The sequence below is a fragment of the Antedon bifida genome, chromosome 8 (assembly GCF_963402885.1).
Source record: "Antedon bifida chromosome 8, ecAntBifi1.1, whole genome shotgun sequence".
Lineage (NCBI taxonomy): Eukaryota > Metazoa > Echinodermata > Crinoidea > Comatulida > Antedonidae > Antedon > Antedon bifida.
Window position 1 is genome coordinate 7,530,636 of NC_136233.1, and position 20,037 is coordinate 7,550,672.

The 20,037-nt window shown below is 34.6% G+C and overlaps 2 protein-coding genes across 2 annotated transcripts in view; one reads left to right on the top strand and one right to left on the bottom strand.

Moving 5' to 3' along the window:
• The window catches only part of LOC144849530 (RNA cytosine-C(5)-methyltransferase NSUN2-like), a 33,688-nt gene extending 20,428 nt beyond the window's left edge, over nucleotides 1–13,260 (bottom strand). The window contains exons 1-12 of the mRNA XM_078706465.1: nucleotides 13,102–13,260; nucleotides 11,607–11,672; nucleotides 11,138–11,232; nucleotides 9,488–9,592; nucleotides 9,279–9,384; nucleotides 8,013–8,169; nucleotides 7,044–7,239; nucleotides 6,458–6,532; nucleotides 5,866–5,996; nucleotides 3,460–3,533; nucleotides 791–906; nucleotides 404–507 (exon numbers count right to left, since the gene is read on the bottom strand). Of these exons, the coding sequence (XP_078562591.1) occupies nucleotides 404–507; nucleotides 791–906; nucleotides 3,460–3,533; nucleotides 5,866–5,996; nucleotides 6,458–6,532; nucleotides 7,044–7,239; nucleotides 8,013–8,169; nucleotides 9,279–9,384; nucleotides 9,488–9,592; nucleotides 11,138–11,232; nucleotides 11,607–11,672; nucleotides 13,102–13,152 (1,276 nt within the window). The 5' untranslated portion in view covers nucleotides 13,153–13,260. The remainder of the gene's footprint in view (nucleotides 1–403; nucleotides 508–790; nucleotides 907–3,459; nucleotides 3,534–5,865; nucleotides 5,997–6,457; nucleotides 6,533–7,043; nucleotides 7,240–8,012; nucleotides 8,170–9,278; nucleotides 9,385–9,487; nucleotides 9,593–11,137; nucleotides 11,233–11,606; nucleotides 11,673–13,101) is intronic.
• A 5,248-nt stretch (nucleotides 13,261–18,508) lies between these two features.
• Nucleotides 18,509–19,798, top strand: LOC144849547 (uncharacterized). The gene is made up of 2 exons (XM_078706488.1): nucleotides 18,509–18,982; nucleotides 19,297–19,798. Exon 1 carries the CDS (start codon nucleotides 18,636–18,638, stop codon nucleotides 18,969–18,971), a length of 336 nt encoding a protein of 111 aa, XP_078562614.1. The 5' UTR covers nucleotides 18,509–18,635; the 3' UTR covers nucleotides 18,972–18,982; nucleotides 19,297–19,798.
• Nucleotides 19,799–20,037: the final 239 nt, after the last annotated feature.

A 20,037-nucleotide genomic window follows, 5' to 3' on the forward strand; every position in this document is an offset into this window, starting at 1 on the left:
GGTTAGCAAGATCCTATCTTTCATAATCATAAATAATTAAAAATTCTGACAAAATCAATCAATCAATATCTTTTAAAAATTAATTATCTTTAAATCAATGCATATAACCTATAATTCGTCATAGTGACGACTTAAATCTAGTTATTAATTGAAATGTCATTTTTGCTACACAAATTAAAACAATAAAGTTTGAGGTGTGTGGCATAATGGTAATGCTGCAGACAACACCACAGGCACAGATATATATTTATCTTAGCAATGTTTCACAGAGCTATACTTCCATGTTTTGATAGTTTGTATCACCTAACTTGTCACAGTGATGAGTTTAAATCTAGTTTATATTCATTTGTGTTCTTTTAACATTTTAGAAAAATGTGTGTGAAAAAAGTGCCTTTCTATGTACCTTTTTTAGCCTTTCCTAACTTGGACCATGGAAGGTGGTCGGTCTTTTCTATTACAGCAACAAAAAAACCTCCAGAATCCTCATGATGTGGTAGCATTCGGATACTGTGAAGAACAAAAATAATGCACTTACAGCAAATTAATTAACTTAACTTAACATACAACAAATAGTGAAATCATCTTTGTTTACAATTTAGACTTAATGTCATCGCAGTTCAGTAATAATTAATCTGTGATACATACAGTACATATCAATTGAACGATCAGAATGTGCACCTAATTATACTATACATAGGTACATTTTTAAATATTACATTACATTAATAACATTATTAAATTTACATAAAATGCAGTTTGGGAATGGGTATTTTGATACCATATACCATACCATCTTTGAAGATTCAGTTTATCAACATTCTCAGGAGGCCACATAGTAGTACGATAACGTGTCTCATTTTCTGGCACCTCATCAAGTGTATGTATTTCCTTCCCATCAACAAGAACCTACAATTAAATACAGTACATGTAACAATTAAATTGATTTTCCAGGTGTGTAATAAGTTTATTTATTATGTAACATGTATGATGAAATATGTGGACAAAATTGGATTTATGTCACCTATGACATGATATATAAATTGTGGGCACTCACTAGAGGGTATGCGAGTGAAGAAAGCATGCTATTTATACCTATATGTTAATTTTTTGGTAGCTGATGAACTAGGACAAAAGAGATGAAAATCCAATTACTGATAGCCATGACCAGCCAAGGGCCACATTGTAAATTAGTGAAAATAAACATTGTATTGTCACATTATTACAAAACAGAAATTTCCGAACACCTCACTGAACTGGACCAACTTCTATCAATGTTTTCCAGCCAATTTGTACAAGATCACACATGAAATCACATCAACCACTGATGTCCCATGTGGTTTTTCTTTTACTCCAGTTAATGTACACAGTTGGTCATGGCTTTGAATTATTCAATGTATGTATTTTGATTATTAGAGCGGTGTTGGTGATTGTAGTCCGTAGGACCATATTTAGAATTACATTTTACGCAATATCGAATTATTTATTGTAACATATTGAGTATATTGATTTAAATCAAGGTTGCTGGAAAAATAAACGAAATGGAAACAATATGCATTTTTAATAGCAATCGCTAGGCATTCTGTGCCTACTACATCAGATGTAACTGTATTTAGGGTTAGAGTGTTAGTTTATTTTTTATTTTAAAATTCTCATGATTGACAATTATATTTGGCTACAGAATTACATGGTGTTTGTATTCATTTGCTCTGTGTACATGTTGACAATTTCAAATTATTTATGCCAAACTTCCTGTATTCGAGAGCCATCTCTGGGCAATTATAATAATAATAATTTATTGAAACTACACCTTTACAACGGTGGCACCCATTCATACACGGTGCGTTCTATATACAGATAGACATTCAACAGATACAAATTAATAAAAACAAACAGATACAAAATAAAACTAGTCAACCGCCGACTCGATCGCTATCGTAGTCGTACGTCACTTATGCAATATACAATCAGTTAAAAAGAAAAGAAATACAAACAAGTAGTACAGTAACTGAAAAAGAAAAAAATAAATAAATAAATTGTATCAAAATTTAAAAATAGTAATATTAAAAACTCAAAATAAAAAGATCTCTATACCGCAACAAAACAAAAACACTACATGCTATCTGCGGGTTTGTTTTCCATGATCTTGTTAGGTATACTTTACAAAATTTGTCAAGACTCAATAGAACATTATTACTGAGGGGAAGTGTAATCGTCCCCAAAACATATAACATTTTTTTATCATTGTTACTGGTGCAGAATGTTTCCCAAACATCTAACTCGTTATGAAAAATTAAGTCTTGTTTAAGTATATTTAGCTGTTCTTCTCTTACACATTGTAATGCATCACAACTAAATAAAAAGTGAGATATGTCCTCTATATTTCCAGAGTTACATAATGAACAGAGACCATCATTATCCACGGTCCATTTACTTTAATAATTTAAAATTTAAAGGGAGAGTATTGGAATGGGCTTGAAATTTAAGACGGGCACCATTAAAATTTGTTTTATCAAGTAAAAACTTTTCAAGATCCGGCTTTGATTTTAACTTTGCATAAAAAGATAGCGATAAAAAGATTGCAAAAGCGTACGTGCATTTTGTATACATGCATTTTTGGTAGATATGGATTAGGTTCTGTAATGCAATGTTTAAATATTTATTTTCCCAATGTTTGTTTTTTATTTAATAAATTTATTTATTTGTTTCACATAATCCATCCTAAGCTTTTAGGCCTATTAATGATGGGTACAATTATCTTCAACAACATACATTCTATCGTGTCTGTATTATGTGTGGAGTCCCTTGCATTTTTGGCAATTTCCATTTATAGTGACTTTATACCGTAAAGACCAAAATTGTCACGGCCCGAAATTTTCACGATTTTACTATTTCGCAACCTTATATTTTCGTGATTTGAGTTTCTTGTGTAATTTGTTGAACCAAATTGGCGAATCTATTTCGCCTCCACGATGAATGTCAAACAACAATTGAATAGCGTCAGTAAAATTACAGAATAAGCGATTGTAAATTTAGGGATGTAAATAAATAAACGTTTTGGCTACACAGTGGGCGAGTCACATGTTTAATAGGCTCTTAAACATAAAATCAATGTACTCTACCAAATTATTGTTTGTTCCGACAACAACAACAACGATCGAACCTACCTTGCTAAGTAAGCCTAGGTTAGGCCTGATCAACTGTTAAAAACATCGTTGGGAATTTTCGCATTTTCTACGCACCCTTTATTATATATAAATGGCACACGAACATTTTGGGCTTTACAGTATATTCGAGAACCATCCGTGGGCACATACTAAAGTGTACGCGAGTGAAGGGAGCATACTGTATAGTCACTTTCAATTAAACATACTTAAACATGATATAAGCTGAGAAAGTCTGAGTGGAGCTCCATCTTAATTTTTAAACATGTAGCCTCCACTAAACTGATTATATATTTACCTTCCATGAACTAATCCCTGGCATTCTTCGTAATTCTGGAAGCATTGCCGATGTTTCCACTAGTTCAATACTTCCTGCATGTCAAAAAGTAGTATACATGAAAATATAATCTAGGCCCAATCAAAAATATTAATTTATAGTTACAGCTGACAGTGTCTTTGGTCTTTGTTCTTATTAACAAATTAAATTTGTCCATTATTCTTTACATAAATAACTGTACTAGACTTGAACTCGTCACTTTGACGAGTTAGTTATCCGCACCACGCGCACGTACGTTAAGCCTGATTTATAAAATGCGCACAGAAAAAAGATTTATATGCTATTATGATCTGAAGTTCAAGAACATTGTTGTCCATGTGCTCTCTATTTTGTGTCCAAGTGTATAGGCCTAGTATACACTATACATTGTGTAGCATAGGTGAAAATATGGGACCCACCTTTAATTCTAATGTTTAACATGATGACGGCATCAAAAAAAAGACGAAGATACCAATTTTGGATGAAAATTGTCTGAGCAACAACATATTAACGTGTTGAAGAAATTTGGATATGTAGAATATAGATGAGCAACTCTTTTAAATGTGATGAACTATTAAAAAAAAGACATAATGTTGACGAATTTTTTAACTTTTTCATAAAAAACGTGCAAGAATTGTCTAAATCGACGTGCTCGTATGACATGATTTCAAGTCGAAATGGTTACAAATTTGGTAAAATTACTAGATAAAGGGGAAAAAATTATGCTTTTTTAAAAATGTACGTGTACATGGGTAGTAAAATGGTTTTTGCAATTGATTTTTGTTTTTCATACCTTCTGTAGTAGATTTCATTCATTTTGATGAACTTTTATTGCAAATTAACGACGCACATGCACGTTAAACTTTAATAATCGTGTGTTAAAATTTGGGTATTTTAATGCAAATTTGGGAAAAAATATACCTATTTTTAATCGAATATAGCTCTTCAGGATGGCTGGTGACCCCTATTTTAAACATTTTATTATTGAAGCTGATGAGTTGTAGATATCAATTCATGTAAAATTTGTATCTACCAGATGTTTGACGTCACCATATGGCCACTTGAATTTTCAAAAATAGGACTTGTTTTCCAATTTAGTATTAGTTAATCCCATTTAATAGAAATGTTTATGAATGTAATTATTTAGATAATTATCTTCTAAAATTGCTATCTTCATAATTCATTTTAGTGCGGTCAATGTAGTAAAAATAATGGGTATACCTAGACAAAATTAGAACATAATTTATTTTTGTGGTAAATATTTCTAAAGACCTATCAGAACAACTGATATTAAAAATGGAGAAAAACTGTAGTTGAAGAAATCAGGTTAATGTCCATAAAACCAAAATGGCCACTATATACAGTATTTTTTCTATATATCAGGTATAGTCTAGGCAATCTAGAATTTAAAGTCAAACAAATTGCAAACAAATCTTTATTTTCTAAATTGAACACACACGATGTGGAGATGAAATTTCACAAATCACACGTCGGTCACACCTTGGCAAATTAGCTGAAATATGCAAATTAAGGGTAAAAATATAGGATACCCATAGAACGCCAACTGCTAGTTGTTAAGTTAATTTTTTTTCTAAATTGTTCGGATTATATATGTTTATATTCCTTCTTATGGAGAAAGAAACAAAAATACACACTCGATTGACCACACAACATCTCGTCATTCTGGTGGACCTAGTTCGCTGAAATATGCAAATTAAGGGTAAAATTATAGGGCACCTGGTTCTATAGCATCTCATTTACAGGGCCTCGTATACATACAGGAAGATTGAGATGGCCAGTGTGTGGAGTAACCAGTTTTATTTTCAATTTTTATTTTTTCTCTCCAAATAATTTTTAGCTTTGCGACAGCAATGGTTGGTTATGGTGCTCTTGCAATTACTTTTGTTCTTGAGCCCTCTTCTTTGATGGTCGAACCAAGATATATGAACTTATTCGCCGTCTCAAGATCATGCCCAGAATCAAAGAAGAAGCTGTTTTGGGCTTACTCATAGTGCCAACGCATCAATTCCCTCACTCCAGTAGTAGTTTGGACAACAATGTCAAAAGAATAGGAATATGTTCAAGCTAAGAATCAACTTGAACCCCTCCCAGCAGATCAGCTCCAGATTGCAAAACTGACTGCAATACAAGGAACTTTGAAACGGTTGTATATTTTCTCTTATAATCTAGATATTACGAAGAGCGTAAAAGTTCAATTATTTCTGTGATTTCCATATCTCTATATCATTGTGAGCCTCACACACTTGTATTTAGGGGTTAAAGTGAACCTAAATCAATACCACAACATTATTACATAAAATTTAAAAAAATATTGGATAGATTATAGGCCTATATTGGATATGTAAGAATAATAAGCTTTAAAACTACCTTGAGATTTGTGAAGGATAGCTGCTACAACTGCTTCATTTTCAACAGGATTGAATGAACAAGTGGAGTATATAAGACGACCTCCAACTTTCAAAAGTTCCACTCCTCTCAACAAAATTCTGTACTGTAAACTAAATGAGCAAAAGATAAATATACATAGAAATCAACAACATAAAATCACTCTCTCCTAATGCACCCACTATATAAAATTATATAAAATACAGTATTAATTTTAGAACTAGATTAGCGCAAATACAAAATGCATGTATGTTGAAATATGTGACTGTCGCTAAGTGCGGATAACATATTAGTTATTTAAAGTTCTTAATCTAGGCTCATGCTAGCCCTTCGGCTGCATGGTGGAATAAGTCTATAAATTCTATAAATAATAAACACCCCCATTAATGGACTCTACAAATGTATTGATCTCTATAAAGAATGGATTGACCAAGGAACATCTCACCACATACAACATAAAAAAGTCACAAAGTATACAAATAACCATACATACAACATCATGATTAGAATGTGTTTTTAAATAGGAACCAAAAATAGGTAAGTTTGAGGACCATGGTCTTAATAATCGTCTTACCTATGAAGGTTCAATGCACTACCAAGATTCCATTTCTTCCAAATCATGTAGTTTTTGCGTAATGTTCCATCTCCACTACATATAAAAGAAAAAAACAAACAATATTATGCACAATTTATACTGTACTAAAGTTTGTTACACTGGATAGGCAAGGAGCACGTTCTTTGCTGGGATGAAGTGCCATGCATATCATCAGAGTTAGGCCTGGCCTAACTTTTTCTATCCCTATCCATTGATCTTTATGCTGAAAATCATAGTCACTTACCTGTACAAATACTGGAGTTTTATGAATATAGCTGCATTTTCCTAGAATGTTTCTGAGTTACTTTGATACTTTGAACATGTGTGCATTTTAATTTTTGTTTTGGTCTTAATTTTCATGTTATCCAAGTGATTAAAAGTAAATTAAAATAAAGTATTAAGCAGAAGTCCAAGAGCTTGTTTAGAGAGCATTGCCACCTCTCTACAAACTAAGTACACCACTTAGCTTGGTGTATTAAGTTTGTAGAGAGGTGGCAATGAGACACTATCAAAACCTCTTTTTACACTTGGACCTTCGCTTTATTTAATGTCTCTGCTCACATACCTGCAAGGTACATCACATAGAATTCGATCAAATTGTAATGGATATTTGTTTCCTTCTTTGCCTGTAAGCATTAAAGTAGGCATGAGACTGGCATCATGATTGACAATCATAAAACATGGACTATTAAGACGCTTGGCTTGGTGAACCATGATGTAGCATCGTTTGTTGTCAGAGTCATTGGCCATGACAAATCCCTCTGCAATTAATTTATACAAAGATTAAATAGATAATTCATTTAATTGCTGTACTCTCCCCATAAAAAATAAATTCGGGATCCCGCCAGGAACCCACCGGGATGTCACGGGATGCCCGAATCACACCAGGATTTGGTCATCCACTGGGATCAGGAAAAGATTGCAAATTCGGGATATCACAGGATCCCAGTGGGAATCGGCCATCTCGCCGGGATCGAAAAAAGATCGCAAATTCGGGATATCACACTCACAGGATCCCGGTGAGAATCAGCCATCCAGCTGGGATCGGGAAAATATCACAAATTCTGAATGAACTGGACTTGTTCGGGATCGGGAAACTTGAAGATGACAATTTCGGAAAATATTGAATTGATCAAATAAATATATGATTTAGAAGAAAATTTGACATGTAGAAGCGCAGTGCGTATAGTGAATTTTATTGATATTTTATGACGAGTTATGGAAATATGATTGATAATGTGATTTCACAAAATGGCATATAATTGACATCACAGTTGAGTGATCATGCTGAAAAGCCTATTAGGATTAAGTTTTTGTTTGAAAGATATTGTGAAATGATTTCCTACATGGAGAAATACTGCATTTTAAATTGTGACATTTTTGTCATCATTGACATTTAACTTTTTGAGATAATTGTTACACAAAATAGTGTACAGAAAGAAGAATAATAATAATAAAAAAATAGGTGATCATTTTATTCTAAATGATCACCTAATTATTGAAAATGTAAAAATAATTGTTCTACTGTCTATACCTGGCCAACCTTCAGTCTGTTCTGCATGGAGCATCTCAATCAGTTGAGCTGTCTTTGAACCAGGGGCTGCACACATATCAAGTACTCTGTGATGAGGTTTGACATCCATTAATAATGGTGGAATCATGCTGACCAACTCCTGGCGACTTATGTTACCCTAATGAAAAAAAAAAATTAATTGTGTATTTTTTTTATCAAATTGTAGGATAAAATAGAAGGAAATGAAAAAAGAGCATAAATAATAAAAAAAGGAGCATAATGAAAAAAGGAAAAATGCATTAAACTGTACATATGAAATTGAATAAAAGTCGTGGTTCATGTCAAAAAAAAAGAGAAAAAAACACTGGTCACCATAACAGGTTTGGACATTTTAAAGGATGGATTCTGCATATTTATAATGTAATGGGTGTGAGCTATCCATTATTTTCTTAACTTGGCTAATAACATCCCGCCTGTATATTACGTCAATAACATTGACATTTCTACCTATTACTTTACTTGCAGTTATTATTATACGGTCAAGTTTCTTTTTATTATTAGCACTTAGGCTAGTGTACCAGACAACACAATTGAAAGTTACAACACTTAAAGAATAACACACAAAAAAAGTACATTATTATTCACTGTGAAAGAGTTCAGAGAAAGATTTTTTAACAATATTTAAAGTATTAGCATTCCAGTTTAATTCCCGATCTACCGTTGTTCCTAAATATTTATGTTCTTTTACATGGAGCAAAAACATGTTTGGTCTGCTGAAACTCCCAGCTAGGCTCTCATTTGAGTTGTTTTGAACTTCATTCGGCAAGGGATGTGTGTGTGAAGAAATGAATGCAATAGACTTTTATTTAAAGCTGTTCATTTGAATTTTAAAGACATATATTTTCCTGTTTTATGTCAATCAATACTTTGTATTTATTTGTTGAAGATAAACTAAGTGAGTAATCTAAAGATAGTCACAAAGGCCTATGTTACATAGCCATATGTTGAATACAATTTGCTTGTAAAACCTTCTCGCTTGGCTAGACAAGGTCACTGCTCGGTCGCAACTCAAAACACTCAATCACTCGGCAGACACGAAAAAACTACAGAGTAACACGCGAAAGAATGTTGAAGGTCCGCTGATCAGTAGTGTAATTTGTAGATCATGGCAAATGCCTAAGAAACAAAACATTTTAATGATGTATGACATGGCATGTCATCTTTTTAAATTAAATACAATAATCGCAAATATATCATCAGAGGTTCAAGTAAAGAAATTAAGCTTACGCTTTCTGTCTCCTCAACCAAAAATTTATGGAGGTTTTCAAGACCTGGAACTTTGCGGATATTGCTTCGGGTTAAACTCAACTGCCAAGCTAACTCATCTGGATACCTGAAACAAATATATTTGAATATTAAATCTTAAAGTTTAAAGAGAAATAATATTTTGTGTGGTTTGACATATATACTATGTTAAGCTGAAAACTGTATATTACCAAGAAATTGGTTTTGGTTTGTCAATTTGAACTCCATCAATCGCATCGCCCACGAGATCTGTAAACAAATGGCTCTTCAAAAACTTCAGTAGATGCTTTGCATGACTGTTAAAATTAAAACATGGAAATATTGTCAGTAATAACAAACTTAGCTCAACACTTACAACCCTAGCGGCGACTATAGTCAAAGAAAATAGCTTTTTTCAATGTTGTTATACACACTCTACAGTAAATCAGGTTATTGAAGTATTCAACCTCTTGAAAATTAAAAAAATCAATAAAAGTTTTTTGATGAAATTTTACATAAGGCTTTTTGTAATCAGCACTACAATGAAGAGGTGCTAAATATGTTTTTCACTGAAGATCATTGAAATGTATTACCTTGGCCTAGATAAGGCATGGCTACAAATTTCCTTTTCAGGTGACATTATATTTCAGCTATTTAGTTTATGTTTTAGTTTTAGGTAAAATATCTTGTATTTGTAAAGGACCAAAAACTTTATGTATAATCCACTTTATTTCTGTTAAATAATTACGTCTTTTTCTGTGACTACTTCTGCATATTTGCATAATTGTTTTCGGCCAGTAGATGAAGCATGACGTAAAATCTCTATCGCGATTGGTTTAAATTAATTATACATCATAAAAATCAAGTCGGCGCATGAAGATTCGTCGAATGGTGTCTAGAAAATAGTTCGTAATTTACATTAAAATTACTTCAAAAACTGCAGGAAATCAGATGTAGAAATTTTGTATTTGACAACCCAGTTATCAAAGCCTAGTTTAACTTCATTGTGGTATAGAATAATTTTATCTTTATGGGTTATCCCAAAAAACAAAGTTATTCTTTTTACATTCACATGAACTATACAAATTATTTTCTTTATTAATAAAATTAAATAAAAAAAAATAAATATTATTGTTACTACCTAAATTCATCTACAATTAATTTACTAATATTATTAAGAATACATTTAGAAGAGAGTATCTAATCATCTGTTTGCCTTTTACGTGCAATACAGTAGAACTGGTGTTTTACGTACCTTCAATTTTACGTACGCTTAAAATGACCGATGATGTCATCATTTTCTTACATTGAGGGCTCAACAACAAAGCACAAAGCCATGGCTGTGTGAGGAACTCTGCTGTGTGAGACAAGCTACACACGCGCATTCCCACTACAGCAGCGACTGTTTTTATTGTTCATTTATACAATAACATTGATATTTTACACTTTATTTAAACATCACACAGCCTGTATATACTGTACTTTTCTAATTGGGCCTCACATCTTGCTAGGCCTGCCAGCCTGGCCTAGATTAGTCTAGGCAAGGCCTAGCTAGTGACCACCTGCATGCTGTACAGTAAAGTAGCTACAATCTACGTATTTTCGGGTCAATTTAAGGTCAACCTGGATTTTACGAATCCCATGTTTTACTTATGCCTTTCGGTCCCATACCTTAATGAAGGTTCTACTGTACGTTGTCTTGTGATGTTGTGGGCTAATCTTCGTGAGTTTGAGTTCCGGTAGATGACTTTTATTTATTTGACACTCATTTACCAGGTTAGCAATTTCAAAATGTAGAACTCAAACATGAAAACATAAAAAAACAAAATACATTTTCCGCTTGTATACAAAACAGACGTTACCTTCGAAATCCTGTAATCCGAAAAGTTGCAGGAAGGGGTTTCTGTAAGGTTGCAATGAATTGTTCCCACTCAGAAACTGGAACAATTCCCTGAGCCTGTAAGACAAAAAAAGTTTAGTATTGATGATATAATTAGAAGTTTTAACAATATAATACTATAATTATTGGACTTTAACACCTAAATAAATTCCTGTCATTTGATGGATGATTGTGGGTCATATGGCTTGCAATCGTACGCACTATTTAATGATAGTTGGAAAAAACAGCCTTGCCATTTTCAGTTGCCTAGCCTAACTAGGCCTAGGATTGTTTCAGCATCCTTTGTCATAATTAACACTACAGTAGGTGTGTTTATAAAATATTGGAAAATAAGCTAATACATTATTTAAGCAAACCACATTCATGTATGAATGATGAATGGAATGTATGGGCACCATATTAACTCTATTTCATAATTTAACAAAGCTTACCTTATAATATTTTTCAAACTCTATGTTTTTCTTTTCAATGTCTGGATAATGTTCCTTTTGTTTACACTACAAACAGAAAAAATCATTGATAATCTATCTGGGCGCTAGTTCCGTTTCGCACCTGTCATTTATTTCGTCTCAAAATTTGTTAAGTAACTTTATCATGATTACCACACCCTAGAATTAGGCCTCAAAAATACTTTTACGAAGGAGATCACACAAAAAGTAACAAATAAATCCTTTAAATTGATGAATTTACAGACGTGTTTCTCGCACATCGGTTCGTGAATTTCGCATACGCCATGTTCAATGTTGTTGTTTCTATGGAGCGCCAAAAGAGCAACTATAATAGAGGGCTAAAAACTCAGTATTAAATGCGAATATTTAATGCATTTATTGGTGAAAATTACGTTAAATTTTAATATATTTTGTCAATGTCAATGCAACAAAAATGTTACTGTTGATACTCTACATGGTTTTCGTTTAAGAATAAAAATCGACAAATTCATCCATCATATTACATGTACTGTAGATACCTCAATGATCTAAATAATATTCCTCTTAGTCTTTTAGGCCTAGGTTAGGTAGTGATGCTGATTTAGGGTCGGTTGATATTTGAAAACAGCACATTATTAGCAGTAACATGTTACAGATTTATTGCAAAATATATTGAAATTAAACGTGTATTTCAATAATAGATGCATTAAAAGAAGACGCATTCCATTGAGTTTTTAACAATCTATTATAGTTGCTCTTTTGGCGCTCCATAGAAACGAAAATATTGAACTTCCAGTATGCTAAAAACGGTATGCAAGAAACTTGTCTGTAAAATCATCAATTTAAAGGATTTATTTGTTTTTTTTTATGTGATTCTTCTTCATAAAAGTACTTATGAGGCCCAATTCTAAGGTGTGGTATTCACAATAAGTTAATGAACAAGTTTGGAGTCAAAAGGAAGTCGAAATAAAAACAGGTGCGAAACGGAACAAGCGCCGTATTTTGAGCCCCCCACCCCCACCTGCCCTTAAAAATCAATAGTCCCGCTTTTGGAAGTCCAGGGGTTGAAATGTCTGGTTGACTGTATTTACTATTATTTTACGCTCTAGCGAGCACAGTATGTTTGTCGTCATCCCCTAAACGTTATGTTTCGTTAAAGTCCCTATTAATAAACGCTCGACAGAAATAAAACGCGAACGCAACAGCAAAAAAAGCGTATCAGCGACGCTCCATAACGAATACTTTTTATTGGGATCAAAGTAATACGCGATGATCGATTTTACCATATTGAGAACACAAAGACTATCACTCAGCAGGCCCTGAGCTAAAACGATCGGGCCCAACGAATAAGACGTTCGGGACCACATTTTCTGGTCTCGGTCGGCCGGGTCCGATCGTACGTGGTCCCGATCGTCTGACAACCTCATCAGTCACTGTCGCTGTCGGTTATAATACTAAACAGGCCTAGGCCTAGGCCTAGCTAGGCCTACATTCTTACCCAATTTCTTTGCCGTTTTGGTCCATTATGCTTTTTGCCTCGTTTTCCCATAACGAGGTCTAGGCTATATTAGACTAACCCCAGTGGTCGCACAGTATAGTCACACGTGTTGTTTGAGGAGGAGTCGGACAGTGTCGAGAGTACGTGGTTGTTAAAGAAAGGTAGAAGAAGACGACATGTGCTAAATAAAATCGCTTACGGCCATTTACGTATGAAACGCCGTTACTGCCTTCTTCTGCTCGACGCAGCGTTCCGGATATCGCTTCAAGTGACGCATGTACATCAAACAAAAGCGAGGTCAGGACAAAATACTTAGATACTATTATAGATAGAAAATCTTTGGAATTCATTAAAATACCCTGTATCTCTTGTCTTACACGTCACTCGGAGCTACACATTGGAGGGAGGGGAGTCCTATCACTGGCCATTCGATATTTAACGCTGAAATTGTGTTTCTTGCGTGGATTTGCAATGGCATCCAAATATACGGACACGCTATGAATTACAGGGGCGGTTGCAGGACTATTTTAAGGCCCAAGGGGGTTGCCCAAGAGGCCTCAGAGGGCCGTAGATATTGAGTATTTGCGCCACAGGCCCCACCGTGGGAATTTTTGTTAAATGACACCCTAGATGGCCAGAAATGGTACGCTCGCACGTAAAATTAACGATAAATAGAAATGACACTCTATATCGGGCTACACAGTAGCAAACAGATCGTATCACGCCTGTTTTTGCCGCCGGTAAAACACAAGCGAAAAACAATTGGATAACATTTTTTGCGTTCAATGCAAAGGCAGAGGAGGTCCCCGACGAAGGTATTTCCGGTAATGTAATACATTCTAGCAATTAAAATCAATTATTACAAATTAATTATTATCAATTAATAATTAAAACAGTTTCGAAAAAAAAATGTGAAGCTGCTGCTATAAATATATTGAGCAAAACGTTAAATTTTATTATTTTGAAATAAATGCTAAATAGTAAAACCACAATTTCCTAAATTCATTTTCATTTATCCACTATATACTGTACAACCACCGTACCATCAAAATTTGCTGAAAGAAGCAATTAAACACTGTTTTTCAAAGTTCGGAACGTCCGTAATTATTACGGAGTTTCGCCCAAATATTACGGAAGTAGGGAAATGAAGATAATAATAGTTTTTTCCAACCCTGGACTTCTATAACGTTAATAGTTAATCTATAATATGATGAAATGGGATCTAAATTTTAGTTTAGTGAAAGAAAAAACATTTAGTATGAAATTAAGGTTGTTGCCCGGGCAAATGGGGCAACACCTCCCTGCGTCCGCCCCTGCACTGAAACGAACGCGATACCCCTATACTATATAAACTATCAATTATAGCAAGGAACATGTTGATTGCACTTTTGTCCATTAACGTATGAAAAAATTGTTTTGTCGAAGTTGATAATGTAAGCTATTCACATTAAATTAATAGGATAGTTTTATGTTAACATTATTGCGAAAATATCAAGAAACAAAAACAACAGTTGTTGCTGAATGCAACCGGCAAAATAAACCGGGAAAGGGGGTCCTTTCAAATTGAACAGACACTCTGTTCATTCTAAAGTATGCAATTTATTCCCTCTGTCTCTTTTGTATTGTCTCACACTAGGTATTATTCGTACACATAAGATGGCGAATGATTCGCTTTGATAGTGGAGCGAACTCAACTTTGATAAGTCATTTCGGCCAAAATAGTCGCGAATAAACAACATGGAGAGATGTTTCAAAGACCGGGGAGTATCGTTCATTGTAGCCTAATCAGGTGTGATCTTAGAGGCTCTTGCAGCTTCTCTGGAATTTTGCCATTGTTGTCATAAAGACAAACAATATCTGATCCTTCAATAACAACACTCGCTGTTTCTGATGATATGTATGGCAAACCAATCAGAAATGGTTGAAGGGTAAATGGGTCATCTCGACTGAAACTTAATGTCCAGACGGCTCCGTTGTTAATCAGAATCCTCAATTTCTCGCTACACATGCTGTCCATGGCTTCAAAATCGTTATTAAATAAGCTTTGCAACTTCAGCAAGACGTATTCCTCACTTTCTGTCTGCGCATTTTGGGTTCGCTCCATTTGAACCATTTCCGAATTGCACATTGCACTGTGACACGCGCGCTCATCATTTCCGATATGTGTTGGTACGCGCGCGTTTTACTAGTGAATGCGGGTCAAATTGTACTATGGAAACGGCAATAATAAACATTCAATTGAACAGCTAAAACGAAGAAGATCGTTTTATACTGACCACATCTGCTATTATTAACTAGAAATCTAAGAGAATTAATAAATGGATATGCCAAATGGTAAGATAATTTACTTATGTAGTATTTTTATTATATAATACTCTAATTGCATTGATTAGGCTATTAAATTGATTTAGGCCTATACTGTACAACAATTCATTTTCATTTCTTTTGTTATTAAGGTCCTGTGCATAAGTCTGGGACCCGTCGTGGACATGAACCGAACAACCGAGAGCGGTCTCTCGAATTACCGCCATCGTTTAGAAGACCTAAACAAGTTCCAGTAAAGTCAACAAATGATTCTGATGCTGGAACAATCAGAAACTTGCTAGCAAGTGCCCGTTCTGAGATTCAACGGTTTACTGATCTGATGTCCGATTACGTCGACTTAGCCGATAGACGAGTTAAAAATTTACAAGAACCACCGGCTGGTGCTTTCCCCGGAGGAACGACAGATGAAAAAATACAATATTATGAAAACAGACGTCGGATGTGTGCACACGCATACGAAATAAGTTTGAAATCAAGAAAACGTGATGAAAATGCGAAGAATTTACAGATTTTCCCAGATGACGGTTTTAGAAAGAGATATTTTCTGAGAAAAGAAATGAGGATGGAAATGAAACGCGAAGCAGAGGAAGAATTTGCACAGCTATGCGAATACATAGTGAAAATCAGGCAACGTAAATTTAATCGTGCTAATAGTGTAGCCGATGTTCAAGAAGTTGGACATTCCCGCTCAAATGAGGAGTCACAGGCGTTTACTGACTAGACGACAGTTAGTTGAGAGCGAAGATAGGAATAGAGTATTGGATCATAGTGCTGGTGATGGAGCAACGAACCAACACCAAGGAGATGTAATGGCACGTCGTGACGAGCCCACGACGCCAGCCATCGATGGTGATAACGCAACAGTAGGCAGTATTATCAACAGGAAGGTACTACTTCCCAACCTCGCCGCCACCGTTGGCGAATTCGTGTGCCGTGGCTTCGACGGATCTGGCGATGGGCACGCAAGCATCGACGGCGAAACAGTAGAACTATCTCGGATGCAGCAGACAACCAATAGTGTTTTTTTTAAACTTTCATGATATTTGTATTTCAAAATATGAATTAAACAAGATTTCATAACAAAACGAGTTTTAAGTATTATTGTTCACACACAAGAAGCTAATTCCAAAATCAAAAGCTTAACATTTCTGTTTAAAAAAACTTACCCCCCCCCCCCCCCATACAAAAAAAATACACTTTTTCCTCAACGTAAACAAACACCTATTTCGACACAACAGTCTACTGTAATTTTGTAGCCAGCGACTCCAAAGAACCTCAGCCCTCGCAATATCTTGTGTGTGAACAATAATACTATGCGGGGATCGAGGTTCAGGTACATGAACATGGTATACCAATTATTTCTTGGACCCAACTTCCTACCCTTAAACTCACTTATTATAATATATTAACCATTAACGTTATAGAAGTCCAGTGTTGGAACAGACTGCAGCGTAAAATTAACCAGCAGTACACAATACCGTGCATAATTTACCGGCGGTCAGCGTTTTTGTTTTGTTGACTGTTTGGATTGCTTGTGAGAAGATACGAAAAGCCACTACACATTGTGTTCGTGGTAAACCCCGTCATTATGGGTCGTTGATTTCTCCATAATCATTGCATTTTGCCGGGGATTCCCCATCATTTAAGTATTTCCGTAGTACCCTTATCTTCATTTCCCTACGTCCGTAAAATTTGGGCCGAATTTCCGTAATAATTACGGACGTTACGGACTTTGAAATAACAGTGTTGCTTCTTTCTGCAAATTTCAATCATATTTTCTTTTCTGGAGTGTCGGTGTACAGTTTGGAAATTTTGGTTTTACTGACTTATTTAGCATTTATTTCAAAATAATTACAGTAATTGATAATAATAATTCAATTTGAATTAATTGATTTTAATTGCTAGAATTTATTACATTACCGGAAGTCCTTCGTCGGGGACCTCCTCTAAACCTTCGCATTGAACGCAAATAATGTTATCCTATGGCTTGTCGCTAGTTTTACCGGCGGAAAAAACAGGCGTTTAATTATACGATTGGTACTGTAGCCCGATATAGAGTGTCATTTCTATTTATCGTGAATTTTACGTGCGAGAGTACCATTTGCGGCCTATAACGACGCAAATACTAACTACGGCCCTCTGAGGACTCTTGGGCAACCCCCTTAAAATAGTTCTGCGGCCTCCCCTGGGACTCGACCTCAAAGTGCATACAAGTTGATGTAGCTACTTTATCTATTATGTATATAGTAAGCCAATTAATATCCACACACGGCAAGTGGCATGCAATGGTACTGTATAATTTATGACTACTAGTATCGTGAACGTGCGTATAATAGTAAGCCGACGAGAGTAGCAACCACACATCATAAGTAGCAATGGTATATGACCTCGAAGTAGTAACCTGAACGCGCGTAACACAGCATGTCAACATGAACTATACTGTACATTAAATATTAAGCCAACGAGTTATTTAAGCAGCAATAGCAAGCATCGACGACTTACAGTATCCAACGAGTTGAACGACCCTCTGCACGCGCATCGTGCACACGGGACGCAATATTGAAGCAACTCAATATAATGTATAGTATATAAATGCAACATTAACTCGTAAATACCAAGCTTGGTTTTAGTAACCTACTAAATGAATTTGAAATTTTTTTTTTACATTTGCGGAAGAAAAAGTCTTCTTTTTTTAAAATCGTTTGTGGGCATTCGTGATAACGCTGAAGTATATTATATTATAATTTCGTATAAAATTAAATAACAAATATGAATAGTTTGTCAATATAGTAAGTGTAGATAAGTGAGGAGGCATGGTCAATTTTTCAATAATTATATATATTATAAATAGGTTTTTATATTTTTGAAATGAAAATGTGATTAAAAATAAATACTGTAATATGAATAAAACGATTTTTTTTATTGATGTAAAAATCTTGGTACAGTAAAAAAAGGTTCCTTCCGGATGATAACCTCTGTTACTATAGAAACCGTTTAAAGCATATATTATATTGTATGACGTCAAATAACAAATGAACTTGATTGGTTGTGAGTGCCCCAGGGTCATATACAAATTGCACTACACGGAAGAGTCAACGCCCATTGTTCATAAAGCTAGTACCGATACGGAGAGTGATAGCAGAGTGTATACGAAATAATTAGCTTATTCAGCTGTATTTTTGCCGTCTTCGAATAGATTTTCTGACATCATGGGCGAATTTCAAAATGGGCTTTTCGGTTGTTTTGGCAACATTGGTATGTGTATTTTTACATACGTTGTGCCATGTTACACACAAGGAAAGCTTGCGGAATCTCTTGGGGATGACTGTCTTCTCTGTGGTCTTTCTCTTTTCGTCCCGTTTGTAAACATCTACGCCAGGTTAACAACAAGGCAGAAAGTAAGGGAAAATAAAGGCATCGAAGGTGGAATAGTTGGTGATTTGTTTGCTGTATGTTGCTGTGCCATTTGTGCACTTGTGCAAGAAGCTCAGGAGATGCAAGTTCAAACGCCACTTGGAGCTGGAGAGTCTATTGCACGTGCTTAAAAAATGTCTAGGTAAGACTAAAATTGTACTTTAAAATAAAGTAGTTTAGTCGAACTGTTCCGTTAATCTTCCGATCTGTGTCTACGTATAGATAGAGAGGGTAGAGAGATAGAGATAGTAAAATTATATTATTATATGCATATAATACTATTGTTACAATAAATTGTTATTGGGTCCTACTACTACACTGTAATTGACCTCCTCCTACTATCATATTCTTTAAATATTCTCCGAATATCTACTGCACTAGGAATATGCATTCCATAGTGAAGACACAGCCGCGCCCACTGTTTACGTTCACAAACCTGTATTTCTATTTTAACAGATTCCAGGTTTACACATCAGCGTCCGCTTCATCAAACATCAACAGTACGGATTTACGGTATTGAATCGGTTGACCGCACTTTTAACACGAAGAGAATAGAATTTCGAATAATAGACGTACTTGATATGAACAGGATATGCTGAGCAGCTAATAGTTTTTACATGCTATATACTACTGTACTGAACTTTTTGGATTATATACCACCACTCTTTTAAATGATACGCTTCTTCTTTTACATTGATACACTCCCACTTTATGCGTTTTTAGATGTTAGGCTACATGCATATATGATTAATTAATTATGTAGGCATAAATTAAAATAATGTAGTATTAGATTTTACCGAACTATTTGATAATTTTAGGCTTAAGTAGTACGATTACAACATCGCTCTTTGTAGACGCCATACAATGTTTTTGTTATTCATTATAATGGTATAAATATATAAATCAGTTTAAAATGTGTTTGTTGAAATTAAATAAGTTTAACATGGTACGATTAAAAGGGGAGATGACAAAGCCCAGTAACTTAAATATTTTGTTGGTAAAACATTTGTGTTTGAGAAATTCCAACGTTTTTTTAAATATCCTACAAAATTACAAAAATGTTGTGTCTGCGGAGGGCTGTAATACATTTTTTACACTGTCAATATCAGCAGAATGTATTGTTTAGCACTGAAAATAAACGACAATGTGCAAGTGGGAACCCAGAAATGTGAAAACAAGTACAATTGTGGAAGCACA